The sequence below is a fragment of the Oncorhynchus mykiss genome, chromosome 9 (assembly GCF_057628025.1).
Source record: "Oncorhynchus mykiss isolate SJ-2025 chromosome 9, ASM5762802v1, whole genome shotgun sequence".
In the NCBI taxonomy this organism is placed as follows: Eukaryota; Metazoa; Chordata; class Actinopteri; order Salmoniformes; family Salmonidae; genus Oncorhynchus; species Oncorhynchus mykiss.
Window position 1 is genome coordinate 23634074 of NC_143030.1, and position 23584 is coordinate 23657657.

The 23584-nt window shown below is 42.5% G+C and overlaps 3 protein-coding genes and 1 long non-coding RNA gene across 6 annotated transcripts; 1 reads left to right on the forward strand and 3 right to left on the reverse strand.

Moving 5' to 3' along the window:
• The first annotated feature begins 411 nt into the window (after positions 1–411).
• Positions 412–10197, forward strand: trip6 (thyroid hormone receptor interactor 6). Of its 3 annotated transcripts, none has more exons than XM_021615069.3 (11): positions 412–523; positions 1191–1235; positions 3719–3929; positions 4385–4515; positions 4803–4913; positions 5134–5715; positions 5870–5963; positions 6113–6282; positions 7273–7451; positions 7682–7802; positions 7965–10197. In XM_021615069.3, exons 3-11 carry the CDS (start codon positions 3728–3730, stop codon positions 8094–8096), a joined length of 1722 nt encoding a protein of 573 aa, XP_021470744.2. In that variant the 5' UTR covers positions 412–523; positions 1191–1235; positions 3719–3727; the 3' UTR covers positions 8097–10197. The 3 variants fall into 3 exon arrangements, with proteins under 3 accessions (XP_021470744.2, XP_021470742.2, XP_021470743.2); XM_021615067.3 differs by having other exon boundaries at positions 521–687; XM_021615068.3 differs by lacking the exon at positions 412–523 and adding an exon at positions 667–864.
• Positions 10198–10623: 426 nt separating this feature from the next.
• Positions 10624–13710, reverse strand: sst5 (somatostatin 5). The gene is made up of 2 exons (XM_021615070.3): positions 11765–13710; positions 10624–10942 (listed from the first exon to the last, which is right to left on the reverse strand). Exons 1-2 carry the CDS (start codon positions 11894–11896, stop codon positions 10748–10750), a joined length of 327 nt encoding a protein of 108 aa, XP_021470745.1. The 5' UTR covers positions 11897–13710; the 3' UTR covers positions 10624–10747.
• A 567-nt stretch (positions 13711–14277) lies between these two features.
• LOC149980855 (uncharacterized) lies at positions 14278–23068 on the reverse strand. Its single transcript, XR_016483165.1, has 6 exons — positions 22793–23068; positions 22154–22464; positions 21587–21890; positions 18029–18320; positions 17837–17925; positions 14278–16308 (listed from the first exon to the last, which is right to left on the reverse strand). It is a non-coding gene; the product is annotated as an uncharacterized LOC149980855 (long non-coding RNA).
• LOC149980856 (scavenger receptor cysteine-rich type 1 protein M130-like) lies at positions 19543–22240 on the reverse strand. The gene is made up of 3 exons (XM_090185787.1): positions 22190–22240; positions 21587–21890; positions 19543–19613 (listed from the first exon to the last, which is right to left on the reverse strand). Exons 1-3 carry the CDS (start codon positions 22238–22240, stop codon positions 19543–19545), a joined length of 426 nt encoding a protein of 141 aa, XP_090041913.1.
• Positions 23069–23584: the final 516 nt, after the last annotated feature.

The following is a 23584-nucleotide window of genomic DNA, read 5'->3' on the forward strand; positions in this document are numbered from 1 at the left end:
TTTACCTCATTTGCACACACTGTATATATATATTTTTTATATTGTGTTATTGACTGTATGTTTGTTTATTCCATGTGTAACTCTGTGTTGTTGTTTGTATAGCACTGCTTTGCTTTATCTTGGCCAGGTCGCAGTTGTAAATGAGAACTTGTTCTCAACTGGCCTACCTGGTTAAATAAAGATGGAAAAAAAACAAAAAACAAAAAACAAAAAAAATAAAGGAAAATAAAATTGAAGTTGGATTCTTTAATACATGTTTAGCCCAATTTATCTTAAAAGTATTATTCAAAGTAGGACAATCTACAAAATTGAGACCACCATATTCTTATGTGTTCATAATGACAGATTTCCTAATATAATGTGTAAAATTTTTCCAGATTAAGTTGAAAAGCATCAGATCAACCGCTTTATCTATTTTGTTGTCAAGATGTAGGGACTGGGCTGCATAAGTAAGTCTGGAGATAATGATCCTCCACGCAGATCACTAGGCTAGGCCTGTGACAAACACGGGATCCATGAGAAAGTAAGTTACCGAATCTAGACCAAGGGTGTGTTCAGTACGTCTTGCAACGGAAACCGTTTTCCGTTTAAGAAACAAAAGGAACGAAACGGGGAGGGGCCGAGAACGGTTTTTCCTTCAAAACGTTTTGCAAAAGAATTGGCGTAATGAATACACCCCAATAGAAAGTAGGCCTAATTTTTATGAGCGAGTTTTATTCTACCCTATCTGAAAAACACATGAAATAAGTTCAATTGTTTAATTGCGCGTGTTTGTGTGCAACAAGTGTAGCGTTCTCTTTGTAGTAGGCTAATCGTGTAGCCTAGACGCTGTAGATCAGCTATCTCTTCAAACAAACATATCAAGTTAGGCTAATGTTGTAATTTTCTCTGTATTAATATCGCATGTTAACTTCAGTGTAACTTCCCGTTTGATATTCCTAGACTGACGCTGCATGATTTTTGTTGTTTAAATCCGAAAAATATTGTAATTTTCTGAACATAAATACTTTTGTCTACTACTAACTACCCTACACATTTTCTTTGCCGCTCCAAAACTTGACAAAGCAATGTTTTTATCGTTTAGAAAGGTGCAATGCCATAGGCCTATACGATTTAGCATTGCATGTGATCTGGCTATTGACCCAAATAGCCTAATTGTCGCTACACTGTGACATGTTTTTCGTTTGTAGATGAGTATGAAGACGAGAAGACATAAGGATTCTGGATTTTAAGAGGTAGGATATCCCCATTCTAGCCTATTCTTCATAGCATACAACACTTCCCAATCGCAGAAGTGTTATTGTTTTGATTGCGGAAGTTTAGTAGGCTAGAATTGCAACAATGTAGCATTGCCATTGCTACAACAATGTATCTCTATCGCGCTCCAGCTCTCAATTCCCGTTTGACAGTTCGCTCATATAAGTGTGCTATCATGATTAGGCAACTGATATCAAGTTGGCTAGCTGTTATAGTTTGTGAGTAGTGGTCTTACAATCCACCGTAAGACTTTAAAAAAATAATGTTTTTAATCACAGAATTATAAAGCCGCTGTGATTTAATTTTCCGGCCCACCAATCCTCGGATTTGAGTGTCCGCTCAGCCGGATTTAGGTTTAAATCAGGCCGGTGGAAGGAGGGACAGCAGCTCAATTGCAGTAGAGTCGGCTCTGACTGGTCATTCACCTATAGTGAACATAATAATGCAATGCACTTTAAATACATGTGTTTGTTTAGGAAGATAAAAGGTATAGATGCTAATGATGATCATCATAAAAGGCTGTCATGGTCAAAGTTTTGTGGAGAATGTTGTTGCCTAATAATCAGACTGTAGGCCTAATCACAGTCCCATCCTTACAGCTGTAGCCTTTCCGTTTTTTTATTTTTTTTATTTCACTGCCTTGTGTAATGTGTTGTTGTAAACCAGGTCCAGGTGCCGAAGCAGAGACACATATCATTACAGACGTTTCCTCTCTTGTTTTTGTCACTGCAACTTCATTTGGGATAATTTAGAGTTGAGTGTAAACATCAGAGACAATAACTATTGTAGTGGATAAGGACCCAGGGGTAATGGTGGAACAAGCCAAGGGTCTTGCACCTGTGAGATTTCTGTGTGTTTTTTTATTTTTTATGTGCCCGTGTGTGTGTGTGTTGGCTCACACTGTGGAACTGGTGTGTCTGTCCGCTGGAATTCCCCTTATGGTTGGGAATGGCGCTATCTTCCTGCTTCTCAACTATGAGCCTATTATTAAACTGCTGTGTGTCAGTTGCCATAGGAAACCCAGATTGAAGCATCTCTTGGTTTCCACTCCAGTGGTTACCTGTGACACAAATATACAGACCAGTGGTTGCCTCTGACGTAAATATACACACCAGTGTAGACTTCTCAGAGGAGGAAGGGGAGGACCATCCTCCTCAGTGATTTTCAGGAGGAAAAACAAATCTGTAAAACAGAAAAAAAGTTATAATTTTAAAGATAAAACTATACTAAATATAATCAAGACACCAAATAATTGATTAAAACATACTATACTTCAAATGAGGTCTTCAGTAGCCTCAACTGCACACTGTAGGGTAGCACCATGGTGTATCCAGAGGACAGATGGTTTCCGTCTTCCTCAGGGTACATTGACTTCAATACAAAACCTAGGAGGCTCTGGTTCTCAGAACCTTCTATATACTTACACAGTAACTGACAACTCCCGGAGGATGTCTTCCAACCGATCTCTTGCAGCATGAACTGACATGTTGTCCACCCAATCAGAGAATTAATCTAGTACTGAAGGCATCAGACACAGCTAGCTAGCACTGCAGTGCATAAAATGTGGTGAGTAGTTGACTCGAAGAGAAAGACAATGGTTGAACAGTTTTGAACAAATTCATTTCTTCCAAAAATGAAGGAGCCAAATAGAGATTTCAATTTTTTTTCAGTTTCACTTAGCTAGCAAATGCAGCTAGCTAGTTTAGCCTAGTCAAACACTCTGCTCAAACAGAGGTATGTTAGCTAGCTGGCTATGACTCTCCAACACAACACTGGAACTCTTCCAAGTCAAGGTAAGCTTTTGGTTTGACTAATTTATTGTCCCCGGGGTCTGCCGGTGTAAGTGCTAAACTACTTATTGACTGCACACTGTAGCAGGTTTACTAACACTTTAGTTCTATTAGCTATGTTGACTATGACGTGACTTTAACTAATATTGTGCCAGAGATGTAGGCTGTGTGTAGCAGTTATGATATCGTTTGGCTTGGAAAGTTTTTTTTGTTGCCTGGTCACATAGCTGATGTGTTGTGCATTGACGTCCACAAGTGTTTACGCGTGATCAGGGGTGTATTCATTCCGCCGATGCTGTGGAAAAACATTTCTTAAATGGAACAAAATGAGGATAAACCTACCTGAATTTGTCCAATGGAGACTCTCGTTTGCAACTATTGAACTAATGATCACACCCTATGTCAGCAAATTTTTCTCTCGACCTGTGTGCACATACCTTGTAATCTTGAATTGATAGGCTAGGTTGTAGCAACCTCATGATGGGTATAGGGAACATTTGAGTATCATGTTGTAGCCTAAACCAATCGCTGTTATATGAAAGACAGTCATCCAATATGGTGTAATAGAAATAAGAATATCATTGTTCTGCTGTTGTCCTAAATACAGGAATATAATTATTCTGCTGTAGTTTTACAATATAGCAGTTTAATCACAACAACCTTCTTTTCAGAACCCTGACATGTCTGGTCCCACCTGGCTGCCGCCAAGGACTCTGAGTAGCCCAGAGAGAACTGTTCCTCAGATGTCCCACTCCGGGCCAGCCATGTACAGACAGCCGCCCATGAAGGTCTCCTCGGACCCCCGGCCCAAGTATGGGGTCTATGACCAGAAAGGAGGTGGAGGAGGACTGGCCACTAGGTACATGGCTACTGGACCCACAGGTAGGAACATGGTGGTGGTGGGCCTTACGTTACACTGGTCTTGAGTTTTGTGCTAAACCTTGGTAAAATTAAATCCTGTGATAACTTTCGTGATTGACAACAGTTTAAATGTCAGTGAAAACTTAGCTCAAGCCTTAACGTAGAAGAGAGTTAGAACTGATAAAAGATTGAGTACACCAATGCTTTGGTGATTAGAACTGGCACAATATTGATAAAAACTATTTGATTATGTGTCAACGTAAAGTGTGTACATTATGGTTATTATGGTCTTGTTTGTAAATGTAAAGTGTGTACATTATGGTTATTATGGTCTTGTGTGTACATTATGGTTATTATGGTCTTGTTTGTAAATGTAAAGTGTGTACATTATGGTTATTATGGTCTTGTGTGTACATTATGGTTATTATGGTCTTGTTTGTAAATGTAAAGTGTACCGTGTCATATTTGTTGTAAAGGTGGACCCATGCAGCACCAAGAGGACACAGGGTTTCACCCTAAATCTAACGACCACTACTACCAACCACCTCCCCACGGGCTCAAAGAAGACCGGTCCTGGAACCCTCACATGGACAGCTATGAGCTAATGGTAGGTGGGACATAATTGTTTTTGTAGCCTGGAATCCACACTGATTATTGCTCCATTTCGCCACGATGTTCAGTGTGGTTTCCAGACTAAGATTAGTGAGGTTTTCAACCTGATTGCATGTAGATAGGCTAGTTACGATTGTTGTAATGTCATGGAGCATGACATTTGCTCAAATCCAATATTAAAATAAACAAGTAATGAGACTACATTTGCTCTATCTTTCTCCTGTTGTGAAATGTTATAAAGGCATGCGACTTCGTGTGTGTGATCCTGCTCTATGATTTCAGCATCGTGGACCTGAGAAGCCAAGTGGACACCACTCCAACCTCGATGCAGAGATTGACTCTCTCACCTGCATGCTGGCCGATCTGGACAGCCATCCACAGAACAGCACACAGGTAGGTTACCTGACTGACTACATATGAGGAATAAATTATTCCCCAGAAACGTAATACACAAACGTATAACTGACCGATTAAAAAATAAAATAAAAAAAACATCTGGCTGAAAGTGTATCACTGGTTCTTCTGGATGTTTACGCCTGAGTTTTTGTTAGTAATTCATTTGAAATAAAAAAGGCAAAAAAATGATTTATGTTTCCTTTCCATTCCTTTGCAGCTGTACGATAACGTGCCTTACAACAAACACATCTCAGGGGACCGCTACAAACCCTCAACCCAGCCAGGAGCACTCTCTCAGGGCAGGCCGTCCATGGGTTACCCCCCCCAGTCCCAGTACCATCCAGCACCCCCTTACCCCAGTGATCCCCACCAGGTTCCCCAGTACTCCCCCCAGCCAGACTACACCTACGCCCAGGTGTCCAAACCCTACCCTCAGCCCGTCCCTGCCTCCTATACCACCTCTTCCACCCCTACTGGCCCGAGGTTCAGCGTCCAGGTCAAAACAGCCCAGCCTGTCACCTACTCCCAAACTGGTAGACAAGCCGAGCAGGCTTACACCCCTCCTCCGCCCCACCAGCACTCCTCGCGCCCCCCACCCCAAAACCAGACGGGCCCCCAGGGCTGGTACCCTCCCCATCCCGCATCCCAAGCCCAGGAGCTGCACTCTGATGGGGGTTACAAGGAGATCCCCGGGGGGTCTAGAGGGCGAGGGAACCAGGGCCCCACGCCCAAGAGAGGCCTGGAGAATCACCAACCAGGGTCAAGAGAGGCCCCAAGTCCTGCCTATCAGCCCAGCAAGGTGAGTGTCTGTCTAGAGTTCAGAGGTCATCTACTCTACAGCATTCTCTGCTGCTTCTAAAGTATGGTCCTTTTTGAGTACTTGTATCCTCAGTCTCTTGGATTCCCTAATCTGAATGGGAAATAATGAATAATGAATCATATTTGTCCATTAGGGGTCAGCAGCTCCGAGGCAAGAGGAGGAATTGGACCGGCTCACTAAGAAGTTGGTGTATGACATGAATCACCCACCTACAGAGGAATACTTTGGTACTTCCCTATGTCCTTTGTGTTGACTGGACTCTTAATTTCACCTTGGGCTACAAAGTTCATTTAAATTGAACACAAGATGTTCCTTCTGAGTAAAAATCTCTTATCCTCCTAGTCTCATCTTTTCTCCTTTCCCTCCATACTATCAGGTCGCTGTGCGCGTTGCGGTGACAATGTGCTTGGTGACGGCAGTGGCTGTATCGCCATGGAGCAGGTGTTCCACGTGGAGTGTTTCACCTGCATCACCTGCCACGCCCGTCTCCGGGGGCAACCCTTCTACGCCCTGGACAAGAAGAGCTACTGCGAAAGCTGTTACATTGTGAGTTGCTATCACTTTTTGTATTGAGAATCGCTACTCTTTGTTCTAAATTCTTTAGCAGTATTCCCTGAATTCATCAGTTGATCTCTCTATCCATCTTTCTCTTTCTTGCCGTCTTTCTCCATATATATTGGATTCTCTCACTAGTGCTGAGCCATTAGTGCTTTTTGAGGTCTTTTCGGTTAGATTATTTAGAATAAAATTGCGGATTTTGATTATAATTTAAAAATAAAATAATGTACTAGGGGTTGAATGTTGCAAAACAGAATAAAACAATTTATAAAAGTTCCATGATGGTAGTGACTCCCCATCACCTATTAAGCATAATGTATTCACATTACTTTACTTGAATTAAATATTTCAGTTATTGTGAGCTGAAGCGCAGATGGGTCATGCAGCAAGATAATGATCCAAAACATACAATCAAGTCTACATGAAAATGGCTAAATAGTGACAAATTTGAAGTTTTGGAATGGCCTAGTCAAAGTCCAGACCTAATCCCAATTGAGATGTGGCTGGATTTGAAATGAGCAGTTCAGCTCTGTAGAGCTGCTGCCTGACAAAATCACTATTTTAGAAGTTCTTCAAAGTAAATAAGGCATACTTTTATTGCCTGCTGAATACCAACTATCAATCGCTTTTATATCATGTATTTTCAGGTAGAGATACCTCTCGAAACAACTGCTCTCTACCATGTTTTCTGCGCTAAACTATGTAAAACAGGGGTGTCAAACTCATTCCACGGAGGGCCAAGTGTTTGCAGGTTTACATTTTTTCCTTTCAATTAAGACCTATTTATCTCTAGAGAAACTGCTCAATATACGCATTGAGCTCACAGAACAAAAAACATTTCCAATAATTGACCCGACGTCGCTCAGTTAGTTGTTTGAAAAACAAAAAAGAACCAACATTTTGGTTAATTGCTCGGCACCAATATCTCACACATGCACACACAAACTATTTTGTCTGAACCTGTGCTGCCTCTCTCAGAGTACCCTAGAGCGCTGCTCTAAGTGCTCCAAACCCATCTTGGACCGTATCCTGCGGGCCATGGGAAAGGCCTACCACCCGCGCTGCTTCAACTGTGTGGTGTGTGGCTGCTGCCTGGACGGGGTTCCCTTCACTGTGGACGCCACCTCCCAGATTCACTGCATAGATGACTTCCACAGGTCAGCAGCTCAACAAACGGAATATCTCCGGCCCAGATATTACCTGTACTTTTTTTAGACGAACAATGGACTGGGACACTAGCACAAGTCTCCCATTGAACAATGAAACTTAGATTTACACTTTAATTTCTTGAGATAACGTTCAGCCATTGGTCCTTTTTTAAAACGTGATTCTAGTGTTCCACCCTCTGAGTTTTAATGTTAGTGTTGACGCTTTCTGTCCTAAACAGGAAGTTTGCCCCCCGCTGCTCAGTGTGTGGCCAGGCCATCATGCCCGAACCGGGACAGGAGGAGACCGTCAGGATAGTGGCGCTGGACCGCAGCTTCCACGTCAACTGCTACGTGTGTGAGGTGAGTAGTAGTAGTGAGTGTGTGTGTGTCCTTGTTAGTAAAATATCTCGCTCAAGTTGAATGACGTTTACAGTTTGGCAGGATGTCACATCAGATGTACAAAGGCCATTCAGTTGAACCCAATCAGTGTTCCTGGATTTACCCTGTGTTTTCTCTGTCCAGGAGTGTGGTCTGCTCCTGTCCTCCGAGGGTGAGGGGCGAGGCTGTTACCCTCTGGATGGTCACATCCTGTGTAAGGGCTGCAGCGCCCGCCGCATCCAGGACCTTTCCGCCAAAATCTCCACTGACTGCTAACCAACTAGGGGACGTCACCTCTGACCCCGCAATCCTTCCATTACTTTCCCCCGCTCTGAGGTAGAAGTTGCCCTAACGAATATATCTGAGACCAGTTTCACCCCTCTCCAAATCATAACCTTAACCACAAGGGGGAAATGTTAAACTAAGGGCAACTTTGTCCTTCTCTACTTTTTCATACTCTTCTAGTCAATCTTCGTTCTTCAGATGCCCAAAGCTGTGGAATCAGTAGTACCACGTCACCTCAAACTGCCTATGACAGTCTTCAATATGATGCCATTATTTAATTTCACTTGACTAGGTTTATTGATACATAATTACAGGTTAAAGACAGGGTATTGTAACATGGATTGACAACAAGTTCCACCACTATTCCCTAATCCTTGTCCTCTGGTTTATACTAGCTATCACCTATCCTCTATATTGTATCCTGTACCCCTACTCCCTATCTACTACACCCTATCCCCTACCCTTCAGCGCATACCAGTATTGTATAGAGCCTCTGACCTGCAGGCAGCAGGGGCTGCACTAACCCCCCTCCCCCTTCCCCACCCACTGCTTATGTCACACTAATCCTGCATGTCCTACACTATGTCTTACGCTCTATCCTGCCAGACATAGAGGGGACATGGAAGGAGCTCTATAATGGCAAATAATGATTGATGGATATCGGATAGGAATATTAGGTGGTGATGATGATTGAGGAAGACTATATCTTCCTGCCATCTGACCAGTCCAGATAATGGAACATATATCTTTTTTTGTATGCCACTAAAGTCAATAAAAAACGCTGAACTGCCTCGCATGAAAAAACGCACATATGCAAATGCTATCTGTGACGGAGCATATGTTGCGGGTTGATTTGGTTATGGAGTGAATGGGTTTGCATACGTTTCATAGGAGAAGAAGTAGCTGTAGTTGGATTGATTTGTGAACAGAATAGAGGACAAAGAAAGATTAGGTAGTCATAAAAAGCAGATCGCTAAAGTCAATGCTGTGACCCTATTTAATGTTGAAACAGTCCGTTTGTGTCAAGATGATAACTTGGCAGCTGACATGTTTGCCTTGTCAAAACAGAACAGTGATTTGCATCATGATAATTGGTACTGCATTTCCGAGAATGTTACTTGTAAGCCAGCCAAAACTCCAAACCCCATCTTCAAAATTTGAATGCGCTTTTTATTACTATAATATAATTTCTCTTAACATTTGTGTTGATTTATACTTGACTGTTACAATGGTGAAGAAGGTGCAATGAAGTCTAATGCAATTGTCTTACTGAGAAACAGGGATCTCATCCTCTTGTGTTCTTTATGGGTTTTTGTTTTAGTTTAAGAGTTAGATTTGCGTCGCTAATCCATATCCTCGTGGCACTAGCGGCCATGTTGAAGCATCTATGAGACATTGGAGTCCTTCTCACATTGTTTTGATGTCATTTGTCGTTGTGTTTCGCCGTCCCGCGGTCTTAATTTGTTTTGCAACGTAAAAGCGGCTCGTATGATTTTCATTTCACACGCCTTCAAAACCCAAATCTGTGTCTGGAATCACAGTACTTGATTCTTTTCCCTCAGTATTTGTCTCTGCGCACAAAGATATGAAGATCTCTGTGTGAGCCCTGTGAGTTGCATTTTCCACTTTTGCGTATTTATTTCAACTCCTGTTATACACTCATTGTTTCTAAGTCTGTGTTTATGGTCGTCACTGCGTGTAAATGTTTTATGTTCTAGTGTCATAGTGATTAGTACAAGAGAACGGCAATGAAAGGCTATAGAAATATGAACTATGATGACGTGTTCTTTCTGTTTTACCATCTCACTCTTTCCCTTCAGTCTCGTGGTACAATCGTTCAAATGTGTGGCCTTGATGGCCAACATGTTTTGTTGACAAGTGTAATCGGTGGTTTAAAGCCATTGTTGTATTGCAGAATAATCGATCTGTCCATGTGAGGAATACAAGCGGAGAATGCTTTTGTACTGAGCAGGTGGTTTGTACAATTTGGCTCAAGTTTGAAGTGTGTGTGCATTTGCCCCCCCCCCCCCCACACCTAATGCTGATTGTAGTACATAATCAATACAATAAACCATCCCTATTTTTCAGCAAACTACACCTTGTCATCTTTTCATATACCCCTGTACTAGACCCTAACCTAAAACCTATTCGGTGTTATAGATGGGTTAGCTGACAACGTTACAAAAACGATGTGCACGTTTCCGTGCAGCAGAAGCCAGCGCGTTGTTGTGAATATGGATGGCTGCTAGCAAGAATGTAAAGAACCTGCCATGTGGCTTGTGTTTGATACCATGTCTTGACTGATTTCATGCCAATATTGCGCTAGCTAGCGAACCAACAACTGTACTGATTGTATTTAAGAGACAAGTACTCATTATACAAATGTATTTGTTTTCAGGAAAGGCGAAATATAGCTTACATGTCAACATTCTAAGCTTGCCCCATAGTTGTGCACGGGTTGCTTTTGTTGCTAGACAACCAACCCTTGAAAAAGACATATCCAGTACTTGCCAACATCATTCTAGACCTTTTAATTGATCATGAACAGTGCAAAAGGAAAAGTAGCTGTCATTTTACATTTGTGACATTGCAAGAAATATGTCTTCAAATGATCCAGCACAAAGAAGAGGCTGCTTGGCAAGTTAACACGATGTGAATGTCTTCCAAAAGAAGTTCCGGCATCCAGCCTTGCGTTCCCGATGGGAGAGGGGTAGCTGGCGCACCACCTCCTCCCTCACCCCGAGTGCCTCCTCCAGGTCCGGTAGGACCTCGTTCTCCCCCACGGCTGTGCTCATCAGGTCCGACATCATCTTCAGCAGGAGGGTGCGGGAGAGATCCTATTAGGAAAATAATATAATAATAGCATAAAATACAACTTCATTGTCCATCCAAGAAAGGGAATAACTGACACCAGGGATATTAACACTACGGTTGTCATGGAACACTTCTGTCAGTTATTCTAGGACCAAAACATAATCAGAAGCCTAATCAAATAATTTCACATATAAAGCAAGTAGAAGTTATGGTCATTTAATATGACTAGTCCTCTTGAAATTGTATGACCATTGAGTTGAATATTACAGAATATAATTCAAGAATGAATAAAAACATTAGCTCCATTTATACATGGTTCTAGCGTGCATCCTTTGTCTTCATCTTGTCCACATTCTGATTGTGTCCACATTTTTAGACGGGTGTAGACGTCTAAAAGACGCATTGTGATCCGATCTTCCTGACTACCTCCTGAGGTGTGTCTGAATATCTTACAAGTGTAGAACGGATCCAATGGATTCTGCTGAGGGGAGGACTGCTCATAATAATGGCTGGAACGGCATCAAACGCATAGAAACCATGTGTTTAATGTTGATTCCGCTCCAGCCATTACCACAAGCCTGTCCTGCCCAATTAAGATGCCACTAACCACCTGTGATCTGGACATTGACAGCATTTAAAATCACCACCGCGCCCTGTAAAATCATTGACACAATATGTTAAATAATTTGCATACAGAGAGGGACCAGGATATCTGATCACAATGTGGACAGATAAGCAACGTTTTACCATATAGATGCAACGTGGGCACAATCAGAATGTGGATAAGTGGAAGACAAAGGTTATAAATGAGGCAATTGACACACAACAGTGAGTCAACCACTCACCTCGTTGCCCTTGGTTGAATCTGCTCTCAGTAGTTCAGCTAGCATGTCTCTGTGTGGAGCGGCGCTGACCCTCGCCAGGAACACTGAGGCAGATAGAGCCACCAGTAACACCTGCAGCTGGGAACACAGCATCTCCCCTGTCTGTACCTTTCCTATTGGTTAAACTGTATAACGAATGTATCCTTCAATGTTGTATTCAGCAGCGATAATCTGGATGTTGACTGGATGTTCAACAATAACTATCCTATTGGAAAACAAAACAACGGCTGGATGTCAAAGAAGAAATGTGGACATGGGTCCACACACAAAACACAGCCCTGTCGAAGTGTCACGTAATAGTGGCGCCACCAATATATAGGTTTCTTCATCCTTGGCTCTTCCTCGTACCAATACAGGGATGTGATTGGTTGATGAGGACGTGTGCGTGTGTGTGTGCGCGTGTCATGGGGGTCACTAGCTGTAGGGAAGAAGTAAAGAAGGTCACAGAGGTTTGACACAGTCACAAGAACAAAACAATATTATACATCTGTCCAACATCCAATATCTGCAAAGTTGTGACATGGAATTGACAAGTGTGAAGTGGGCATGGCAAACAACACAACATTACAAGCGGCATTTCAGATCTAAACAAACCCCGAGCCCAGTGATGATGATAGTGTGCTCCTGAAATGGCATCCTATTCCCTGTATAGTGCACTACTTTTGACCAGGACCCGTCTGAAATAGCACTCTTTTGGGAGTAGAATAGGGTGCCATTTGGGACTCATTCACAGTCTAGTGTTGACGGAGGGTGACGTCTGTCTCAGCCAGGCCCAGGGGTGTTGCGTCAGTTGAGATTAGCCCCACCAGCCCTGGTGCGTCTCCGGCACGATGTGTGGTCCTAATGCGCCACACAGAGCTGCTAATGATATGGAGTGACTCAAATGTTAATTGGAAGGTTTGCCCACTGCCCCCCCCCCCCCCCCCCCCCCTAATCTCCATCTTCTTCTCCCCACCCCCATCATGTACCCAGAAGAAGTAAGCATTAATTTATCAGCCAAAGGGCAAAGATGTAGGTGCGTATTGAGGCTGCGTTTACACAGACCGACCAATTCAGATATTTTTTCCACTAATGGTATTTTGACCAATCACATCATTTTTTCACATCAGGTGTTTTTCAGATCTGATTGGACAAAAGAGCAATTAACGGAAAAAATATCAGAATTGGGCTGCTTGTGTAAACGCAGCCTGGCGGCTCTGTTCAATCCGCATCGCGGAAGTTTAGCCTTACTGCGTGATTCAAGTTTAAAGGCAATGTTCCCTCTTGAAGCAGAGACTGGCTTCACAGAGAATGCTGCACGTCGGCTCAATCGTAACTTACAGCGGAATCTGTAACGCTTCAGCTTTAAAGACTGAATAGAGCCCTAAATGTGGAACATTATTTATTTCTATATTTGTTTTTGTTTGTAGTTAAAGTGTGAGCTGCTGTGAACTACTGGTTTGACAACTCAAATGTCCCAGACTTTACACTATTCTACTCTACTGGGCCATGTTATTCATGATTTCAAATGATAACCAAACTGTCAACAGTTAGCCTGGTTGGAGTGCTACGTCAGAATTGATTTTGTTGACTTCTTTGAGGATGAATGGGAAATTCAATTTCATAAAACCCCACTGTAGGAAACATTATTAGCAATAGCTGGTAGCAAAGACGGATACCTCACTGAACGAAGGAAGTCTAACCTTTCCTGACGGCGTTGCCCCTTGGCACCATGGGAGATGCACTGTTTGTTCTGATTACTCATTTCTTCATGTCACCTCCGGCCCTCATTAACATTTCCGAAGGAGATGGGGGATGTCATGGCCACAGGCATCCCACTGGGCACATTAATACAGCCCGTGTGGGGTCCTTACAGTACTGCCACCACCTCCAGTCCTCATCACAACCCACCTGTCTTCTTTGGAGAGCTGGTGTGTGATTTTCAGTGACGTGAAACATTCTGAACGTTGCTGATAGTCTCTGCTCTATTCATTCTGTTTCTAATGTCTGTTCTACACAATACATTTCTATCTGAACATTCTACGTTATTACATCCACCTGAACAGGTCCGTGGAGACAGGTTATAATTAAGCAATATGGCCCAAGGGGGTGTGGTATATGGCCATTATACCACGGCTATCATGTCTCTACAAATAGCCCATGACTTTTTGACATAGGAATAACAATTAAGATATACAATTGTATTTGCCTATATTGGGGCTGTAGGACTCCACTATTTCTGATAGTACCGTGCAGTAGCCTACTGTGTAGATATTCATTTCTCATCATTCCTGTCGGGTCTTAGTGGTCGCTTTGCTGCCATCTAGTGTACTGTTTACTGTATGGCTCTCCTGCTCTCATAATTTTTGTGTATATTAAATGGCAGTTTAGAGAGCAACAGGTCTTCATCTGGAAAGTAAATAACAACAGCAACATGATCTGAACTCACATCACACGTGATAATCTTGTCAACAATACCTTTGGGGTCATTGATATAGCACAATATTTACTTACTTGACTTATCTATTGATTCATTAATTTGCTTGTTGCATGCAAATCAATCTATTGTATGTCATACTAAGTAGGCCAACAATACTTTCCTTCTAACCCAAAGATCATAAGATAATAACATCATATACAGTGCATTCTGAAAGTATCCAGACCCCTTGACTTTTTCCACGTTACAGCATTATTCTAAAATTAATTAAATCGTTTTTTTCCCTCAAGGGACACCCAAAATCAGATTTTTAGAAATTGTTGCAAATTTACTCAGTACATTGTTGAAGCACCTTTGGCAGCAATTACAGTCGCCAGTCGTATGACACTACAAGCTTGGCACACCTATATTTGGGGAGTTTCTCCCATTCTTCTCTGCAGATCCTCTCAAGCTCTGTCAGATGTTCGATCAGGTTCGGGCTCTGGCTGGGCTACTCAAGGACATTCAGAGACTCCTACAGGACGGCTCTGTTAGGATTGTGAACCTTTGCCCCAGTCTGAGGTCCTGAACGCACTGGAGCAGGTTTTCATCTGTACTTTGCTCCGTTCATCTTTCTTTCGTTCATTTTTCTCCCAGTCCCTGCCGCTGAAAAACATCCCCAAAGCCATGCTTCATCGTAGGGATGGTGCCAGGTTTCCTCCAGACGTGATGCTTGACATTCAGTTCAAAGAGTTCAATCTGAGAGTCCCACAGGAGTCGCTGGTGCGTGATGAGACAAGGATATCCCTACCGGCAAGCCCTCCCTAACCCAGACTACGCTAGGCCAATTGTGCGTCGCCCCACGGACCTCCCGGTCGCAGCCAGTTGCGACAGAGCCTGGGCGCGAACCCAGAGGCACAGCTGGCGCTGCCTTAACCACTGCGCCACCCGGGAGGCCCGGTCTGAATACTTTCTGAATGCACTGTACTACCAGCATCATAACAATAATATTCATCATATTTAAAATCATAACATTTATCATGAATAACATGAGCTAAAAATAAATAAAAAACAAACCCCAACAACAATAACTTGTGAAAAAAATGTCCCCCTTTTAAAAATGTAAAAAAATATATAAAAAGGCCAGGATTGAAGTGCTGTCGACCATGCTGATTTTAAAGGCAATGTTTCTGCATTCGTGGAGATCATGTTCACGGTAAAGACTGAAAGGTGTCGGCTCAATCGGAAATGACCTTTACAGATCCAGGTTAGGGGAAACAGCCTATTGTTCGCCTCGGGGCCTTTGTTATTGTTTTTGTCTTGTTGTTGAAAGGGAAGAGAAACGGAGGAGAGGAGTCTCTGACAGCGTGGTGAAAACTAATTGCAGTACATATTCTGTTGTTCTATCAAGCCTGTAATGATGTCAAATAGGGTTGGTTGTTTGCAGTAACCTCTTTGTTGTTGTAATATCCCAAACTGTCGTGGCAGTTTCACTAATTAAGGATTATAGCTTTAAATGACAAGCGTGCTACGCCGTGCAATCGGATTGAATGCCGGCGGATGATTATAATAATATATGGTAACACTTCCAGATAAAGAATCTTAGAGTATACAGGATAGGATATGCAACATAAACAAAGGCAAAAAGCAATACATGTTGGAATGCAATGTATAAATGAGTTAGTCTCTTAAAAGTTATACATATCAAAACAATAATAATACAAAAAAGAATAAGGGTTTTTGCAGTCACTCCTTTCAGATTTCTTCCAAGGTTATAAATATATAAACACATTCTGAACTTGTGTTGTTGAAGTTTGAACCACATTTTATACACAAGTGCACGGCTGACGATGGATTTTAAAATGCAGAACTTACATAAGATCAGCGTGTAGGATCAGTGTTGTCCTACTCCGTCCCCTGGGCTACTCTCCTCCGGCTTCAGCTCTGGAGCGCAGAGAGACGATCTCCATGGCATTGACATAAAGATCCATGCTCGTCACCTGCTAACTCAGACGATGCCACGGGTGAAGAAGCCGGATGTTGAGGTCCTGGGCTGGCGTGGTTACATTTGGTCTACGGTTGTAAGGCCGTTTGGACGTACTGCCAAATTCTGTAAAACCACATTGGAGGCAGTTTATGGTAGAGAAATTAACATTCAATTATCTTGCAACCGCTCTGGTAGACATTCCCGCAGTCACGCTCTCAAAACTTGAGACATCTGTGGCATTGTGTTGTGTGACAGAACTGCACATTTTAAAGTGGCCTTTTATTGTCCCCAGCACAAGGTGCACCTGTGTAATGATCATGCTGTTTAATCAGATTCTTGATATGCCACACCTGTCAGGTGGATGGATTATCTTGGCAAAGGAGAAACGCTCACAAATGGATAAAAAATTTTTGTGCACAACATTTGAGAGAAATAAGCTTTCAGTGATTTTTTTTATTTCAGCTCATGAAACATGGGACCAACACCTTACATGTTGCGTTTACATTTTTGTTCAGTTGTGTGTGTGTGTGTATATATATATATATATATACAGTGCCTTGCGAAAGTATTCGGCCCCCTTGAACTTTGCGACCTTTTGCCACATTTCAGGCTTCAAACATAAAGATATAAAACTGTATTTTTTGTGAAGAATCAACAACAAGTGGGACACAATCATGAAGTGGAACAACATTTATTGGATATTTCAAACTTTTTTAACAAATCAAAAACTGAAAAATTGGGCGTGCAAAATTATTCAGCCCCCTTAAGTGAATACTTTGTAGCGCCACCTTTTGCTGCGATTACAGCTGTAAGTCACTTGGGGTATGTCTCTATCAGTTTTGCACATCGAGAGACTGACATTTTTTCCCATTCCTCCTTGCAAAACAGCTCGAGCTCAGTGAGGTTGGATGGAGAGCATTTGTGAACAGCAGTTTTCAGTTCTTTCCACAGATTCTCGATTGGATTCAGGTCTGGACTTTGACTTGGCCATTCTAACACCTGGATATGTTTATTTTTTGTTTTTCTTTTTTTGTTGATTCTTCACAAAAAATACAGTTTTATATCTTTATGTTTGAAGCCTGAAATGTGGCAAAAGGTCGCAAAGTTCAAGGGGGCCGAATACTTTCACAAGGCACTGTATATATATATATATATGGACACACCTACTCATTCCAGGCTTTTTCTTTATTTTGACTATTTTCTACATTGTAGAATAATAGTGAAGACATCAAGACTATGAAATAACACATATGGAATCATGTAGAAACCAAAAGTGTTGAACCAAAATATATTTTATATTTGAGATTCTTCAAAGTAGCCACCCTTTGCCTTGACAACTTTGCACACTCTTAGCATTAAATTCATGCATCTCAATATTAGTAAGGTGTTCCTAATGTTTGGTATACTCAGTGTATATACAGTATATATGTCCGTCTCTCCCTCCCCCAATGGATACACAACTGGTTAATGACACAACTAGACTGTATCTGTGACTGTTATCTACTGTACCAGACTACAAATATATTCAATCAGTCATTAAACAAAAAAATGGGGGGCACCCCCATAACAAATCAGCCCCTCACAACAGTTGAAATATCAATCTGCTCAAATACAAACATTTGACTTGTCACGTCTGAGTGAATGTCTTTACCTTGAAGTACAGGTAGGAGGTGGTGTTGGCTGTCAGTAGGATCAGCAGCACTACAATGTGTCTGGTGATGAAGTTTGGCAGAGGAGAGGCTGCAAACAGAAACACGTTTCATGAAGGGACTGATCATCATCAGATAGCTCTGTGGGAAATCTGTCAATGACAAAGTTATAATTCTGGTTCATGCTCTGTTACCTGTGACAGTGAGGGAGAAGTTATGAGAGAAAACATAATTCTCATAAACACATCTGTCGTCCCCTTGGTGGGAGTCGTCTGCAGCAGGGAAGAGGAAGGCAGCAGTCATTGACAGCTGTCTGGGTTCTGTTTGAGCTGGTGAATGTGAGGAGGAAGGAGCCTTCTGGGTACTGTGGCTGAGTGGAGCAGGTGATGGTGAAGTTGTAGCCCCTGAACATCTCGGGCCCCTGGTGGCCCCTGAAGACCCCTCCCATTGAGTCAGTCAGAGAGATATCAGGCTGGACCAGGAGATCTGTAACAATAAAAGAGAACAGGAAAAACCTATTCAACTAGTTTCTTATAGATATGACAATAACAGCAGCATGTAACAGTGCTAGCCGCCCCTCCTCACAGGCCAACATAAGTAGTGGGCCTACAGTCATTGAGACAACATTCAGAAAGTATTCAGACCCCTTGACTCTAAAATTGATTAAATCGTTTTCCCCCTCATCAATCTACACACAATACCCCATAGAAAAACTGTTTTTTAGACATTTTAGTAAATGTATTAAATATAAAAAATACTGAAATATCACATTTACATAAGTATTCAAACCCTTTACTCAGTACTTTGTTCCAGCAACTTTGGCAGCAATTACAGCCTCGGATTTTCTTACCAACATATTCATATAATGATTGACATATTTTAATTAAAAACTTATTTTGATGAATTTATTCATACTACTTCATCATTCCACAAGCTTTAGTCCCGACACAAATCTAGTTTTGCTAGAGACGCGTTGAGTCTTTCTGTTCTGTATGTATGGTCGCGACCCAGTCGTTCGTTCTAAAACTTACATTGCCGATCTGGCTAGCAACGTTCTTATCCTTTGCTTGCTAGATGTCTAACTCAGTCACTGTTTTTTTGTTGTTGTATAGATCCATAAAAATGAGGCCAACTGATTCATGATTTCGACAGGCTGAGAAACGCTGCCAGCCTTTCTGTCTCGTCCCGACAGGCGACACGTTCTTTACCATGGGACAGCAGGAGATCAAATTTGAATATTGAAACAATGTTGCAAATGTCGGAGAGACAGACAGCAAGTTTTATACAAATCTCGTTTGAAAACTAAATGTTAGTCTAAAAGAAATGTGAGATAATGTCTAGATGCTTTTTATAGTGGAGATCAAGTTTATACGTTGCTTGGCTGGGCTGCTGACAATGGATTGCGCAATGGAACAGAGTAAATAGGCATTTTAATATCATAGATTTAGTTGTGGAAACTTGCTAATAAACACCGGCTGGAATGCAGTTTTAACCAATCAGCATTCAGGATTGGACCCACCCGTTGTATAATAATAACCTGAGCAGATCACTATGACTGAATAGTCAAGACATTATGTTCTTTTACACTCCCTCAGTGCAGGCACAGCCAATTCCAATCCCTTTAATGATGTTACCACCAGGTAGTACTGAAACAGTGGAGCCACAACCCAGCTGTCTACACACTACTGTAGCCACATCCTCCCAGTCATCAGTTCCCACAGTCCTCCACTCCACCAGCACAGCGACTGCCTCCTTCCACCAGCCTCACATAATCAACCTCTTGAGAAAAGAAAATAATAGAAAAAGAAGAGAGAGATGGTAATCATACTTATTTTTCTCACAAAAGCACACCTATGGTGCCTTCGGAAAGTAAAAAAAAAAATCTATAGCAATCTACACACAATACCACATAATGACAAAGCAAAAACCTTTCTTTTTTCTTTTTTTTTTTTGCAAATGTCAAAAAAATTCAAAACAGAAATACCTGTAGTGGAATTCTACTGTCTCTTTCTGCTTGTTCAGTGTCTTATCATACATGTTTGACCTGTTGCATACTTAAAAATGCACCTGTTGTAGATGGACAGGGTGTCGGAGGTTTGCTCTCACAAGGTCGGCTCAGCGGGAGTGGAAATATTGGCTGAACGCCTAGACTGTGGTTGCCAGGTGTTCTCCTCCTCTGCAGCAGAGAAAGGATGCACTTGACTATCTTTGTGTAACCCGTAGTATAGCGATAGTATAAATATGCTGAGGGGGAAATACCTCGTCAGAACTTCCGACAAACTTCCACACGAAGTGGTGTTTGTCTGTAATCTCTCCACTGGCGTGAATAAACAAATTAATGTAGCTTGACTTTGGGGTCCTTAGTGCTTATTTCCATGGCATAACTTATTTACATAACTATTCAGACCCTTTGCTATGAGACTTGAAATTAAGCTCAGATGCATCCTGTTTCCATTGATCGTGCTCAGATGATTGGAGTCCACCAGTGATCAATTCAATTGATTGGACATGATTTGGAAAGACACACACCTGTCTATATAGTTCCCACTGTTGACAGTGCATGTCAGAGCAAAAACCAAGCCATGAAGTTGAAGGAATTGTCCATAGAGCTCCAAGACAGTATTGTGTCGAGACACAGATCTGGGTAAGGGTACCAAAACATGTCTGCAGCATTGAAGGTCCCCAAGAACATAGTGGCCTCCATCATTCTTAAATGGAGAGTCTTCCTAGAGCTGGTCGCCTGGCAAAATTGAGCAATTGTGGGAGAAGGGCATTGGTCAGGAAGGTGACCAAGCCAGAGCTCCATAGTTCCTCTCTGGAGATGGGAGAACCTTCCCAAAGGACAACCATCTCTGCAGCACTCCACCAATGAGGCCTTTATGGTGGAGTGGCCAGACGGAAGCCACACCTCAGTAAAAGGCACATGACAGCCCGCGTGGAGTTTGCCAAAAGGCACCTAAAGACATGAGAAACAAGATTCTCTGGTCTGATGAAACCAAGATTGAACTCTTTGGCCTGAATGTCCAGTGTCACGTCTGGAGGAAACCTGGCACCATCCCTACAGTGAAGCATGGTGTTGGCAGCATCATGCTGTGGGGATGTTTTTCAGCGGCAGGGACTGGGAGACTAGCAAGGATCGAGGCAAAGATGTACGGAGCAAAGTACAGAGAGATCTTTAATGAAAACCTGCTCCAGAGTGCTCTTGACCTCAGACTGGGTTCACCTTCTTACAGAACAACAACCCTAAGCACACAGCCAAGACAAGGCAGGAATGGCTTCGGGACAAGTCTCTCAATGTCCTTGAGTGGCCCAGCCAGAGCCCGAACTTGAACCTGACCGACCATCTCTGGAGAGACCTGCAAATAGCTGTGAAGCGACGCTCCCCATCCAACCTGGCAGAGCTTGAGATGATCTGCAGTGAAGAGTGGGAGAAACTCCCCAAATATAGGTGTGCCAAGCTTGTAGCATCATACCCAAGAAGACTCAATGCTGTAATCGCTGCCAAAGGTGTTTCAACAAAGTACTGAGTAAAGGGTCTGAATACTTATGTAAATGTGATATTTCAGTTTTGTATTTGTAGTCATTATGGGATATTGTGTGTAGATTGAGGAGCGGGAAAAAACAATTTCATCAATTTTAGAATAAGCCTTTAACGTAACAAGGGGTCTGAAAACCTTCCGAAGTTTGCCTCTCATATTCTATTATACTGTAGGTGAGAAACAATGTTTATTGAGTGACCAACGGTTTCTTACCTGAGCTGGTGAGTCCAACAGCATTACCAGATAGGCAGTTGTTATTTTTTCTGTCTGAGGTGTCACAGTCCAGGAGAAGGGACTCATTGCCTTTACACTGGAACTCTTTATCCCAGGTCTGACCCTGCCCTTCTCCATAGAGCCCCCCTTGTAGAGCTGCAGGAGCCCCACAGCCAAGCTCCCCGCAGACTACCTCTGCATCCTGCCGGTCAAAGTCAGCTTCGCACACTGAGGCCCAGGACTGACTTGACTTCACCTCCACTCTTCCGGAGCAGAACCCAGCTCCATCCACAAGCCGCACAGACTTTGGAGAAAAAGAGTTGGTTGAACATTCAATTCGCTTTGTTGATGAAACTGTCAAGGACTTAACACAAATATGTTGGATAAAATATTGTAGTTTGCTATGGTTAATGCTGTTTGAGGTTAAATGTTTTTTTGTCACTCAGGATAGGGTTGGGAATAATGCAGCTCACATATCTCCCTCTCTTTTAATGAAATAAATAACAAAAATATGATAAAATAAAATATATTGTAAAAATACATCTCACAATACTAGCAGTTTCTTACCTGAACAGATCACATGACGTTCATAAAAACTCTCACAGGCACCAGGTCCTCCTTCAAAAATGCGACACTGTTCCAGAGAAGACTCATCTCCCCTACAACTCAGTCCGACAACTACTTTATCCTTCTCAAACAGATGTCCTATAGATGTAGCTACTTCATTCCCACAGCCCACCTCTCTACACACAATCTCAGCTAGCCTCATGCCCCACAACCACCAAAAACCTAGACCTTTACCACTCTCCTTCATAAAAGTCTTCCACTGTCCCAGAGCAGGAACTGGTCCCATTCACCCATCTTGACGGATAACTCAGCTGTAAACAGCACAGGGGAAAACACAGCTGTGAGGACAGATTCTGGCAGTGCTTCTGATATTCTGACAACATTGATGCTCTGTGGTTGAGAAGTATTAGTAGTTCCATGAAACAGCACTTGTTATTGTTGTTTAGTATGGCGTGTACAGCAGGACAGCATATGACAAATACAAATATAATGTAAAAATTAGTCTCACATTTATCCCTCTCTTTAAATGAAATGTTCTCATTTCCTTAACAATATGATGAATGCAAATGTAATGTACAAGAAAATCTCACAACACTACAAGTTTCTTACCTGAACCGATCACATGACCATAATACCTACCATCATAGACACCAGGTCCTCCTCTGATGTCACACGCTCTAAGAGAAGACTCCTCTCCCCTGCAACTCAAAAGTTTGACTCCTCCTCTTCTCTCTTCAACCGGAGGTCCTCTAGATGCAGCTATAGTATTCACACAGCCCAGTTCTCTACACACAACTTTAGCTTTGGTCATGTTTCACCATCTAGAACATAGACCTAAACACTCTCCTTCATAAAAGGCTTCCACTATCCCAGAGCAGGAACTGGTCCCATTCACCAGTCTGATGGATAATTCAACTGTAAACAACAGAGAGGAAAACAAAGTGGTGAGGACAGATTCTGGCAGTGCTTCTGTTATTTCAACAACAGTAATGCTTTGTGGTTGAGAAGTATTAGTAGTTCCATAAAACAGTACTCGTTATTTTTTTTCCAGCCATGACTGCGTAGCCATGCACAACTCCAACACCATTATTAGGTTTGCCGACAACACAACAGTGGTAGGCCTGATCACCGACAACGATGAGACAGCCTATAGGGAGGAGGTCAGTGACCTGGCAGTGTGGTGCCAGGACAACAACCTCTCCCTCAACATGATCAAGTCAAAGGAGATGATTGTGGACTACAGGAAAAGGAGGGCTGTGCACAACCCATTCTCACCGATGGGGCTGTAGTGGAGCAGGTTGAGAGCCTCATGTTCCTTGGTATCCACAAACTATCATGGTCCAAACACCCCAAGACAGTCGTGAAGAGGGCATGACGATGCCTATTCCCCCTCAGGAGACTGAAAAGATTTGGCATGGGTCCTCAGATCTT

Coding starts and splice junctions, on each gene's coding strand:
- LOC149980856 (XM_090185787.1), bottom strand. CDS start 22,240: ATGAGTCTTCTCTGGAACAGTGTCGCATTTTTGAAGGAGGACCTGGTG. Junction 21,891..22,189: donor TGAAGGAGGACCTGGTGCCT/GTGAGAGTTTTT, acceptor TTTTCTCCAAAG/TCTGTGCGGCTTGTGGATGG. Junction 19,614..21,586: donor TGTTGGACTCACCAGCTCAG/GTAAGAAACCGT, acceptor TCTTTTCTCAAG/AGGTTGATTATGTGAGGCTG.
- sst5 (XM_021615070.3), bottom strand. CDS start 11,896: ATGCTGTGTTCCCAGCTGCAGGTGTTACTGGTGGCTCTATCTGCCTCA. Junction 10,943..11,764: donor ATTCAACCAAGGGCAACGAG/GTGAGTGGTTGA, acceptor TTTTCCTAATAG/GATCTCTCCCGCACCCTCCT.
- trip6 (XM_021615069.3), top strand. CDS start 3,728: ATGTCTGGTCCCACCTGGCTGCCGCCAAGGACTCTGAGTAGCCCAGAG. Junction 6,283..7,272: donor ACTGCGAAAGCTGTTACATT/GTGAGTTGCTAT, acceptor TGCCTCTCTCAG/AGTACCCTAGAGCGCTGCTC. Junction 7,803..7,964: donor TCAACTGCTACGTGTGTGAG/GTGAGTAGTAGT, acceptor TTCTCTGTCCAG/GAGTGTGGTCTGCTCCTGTC.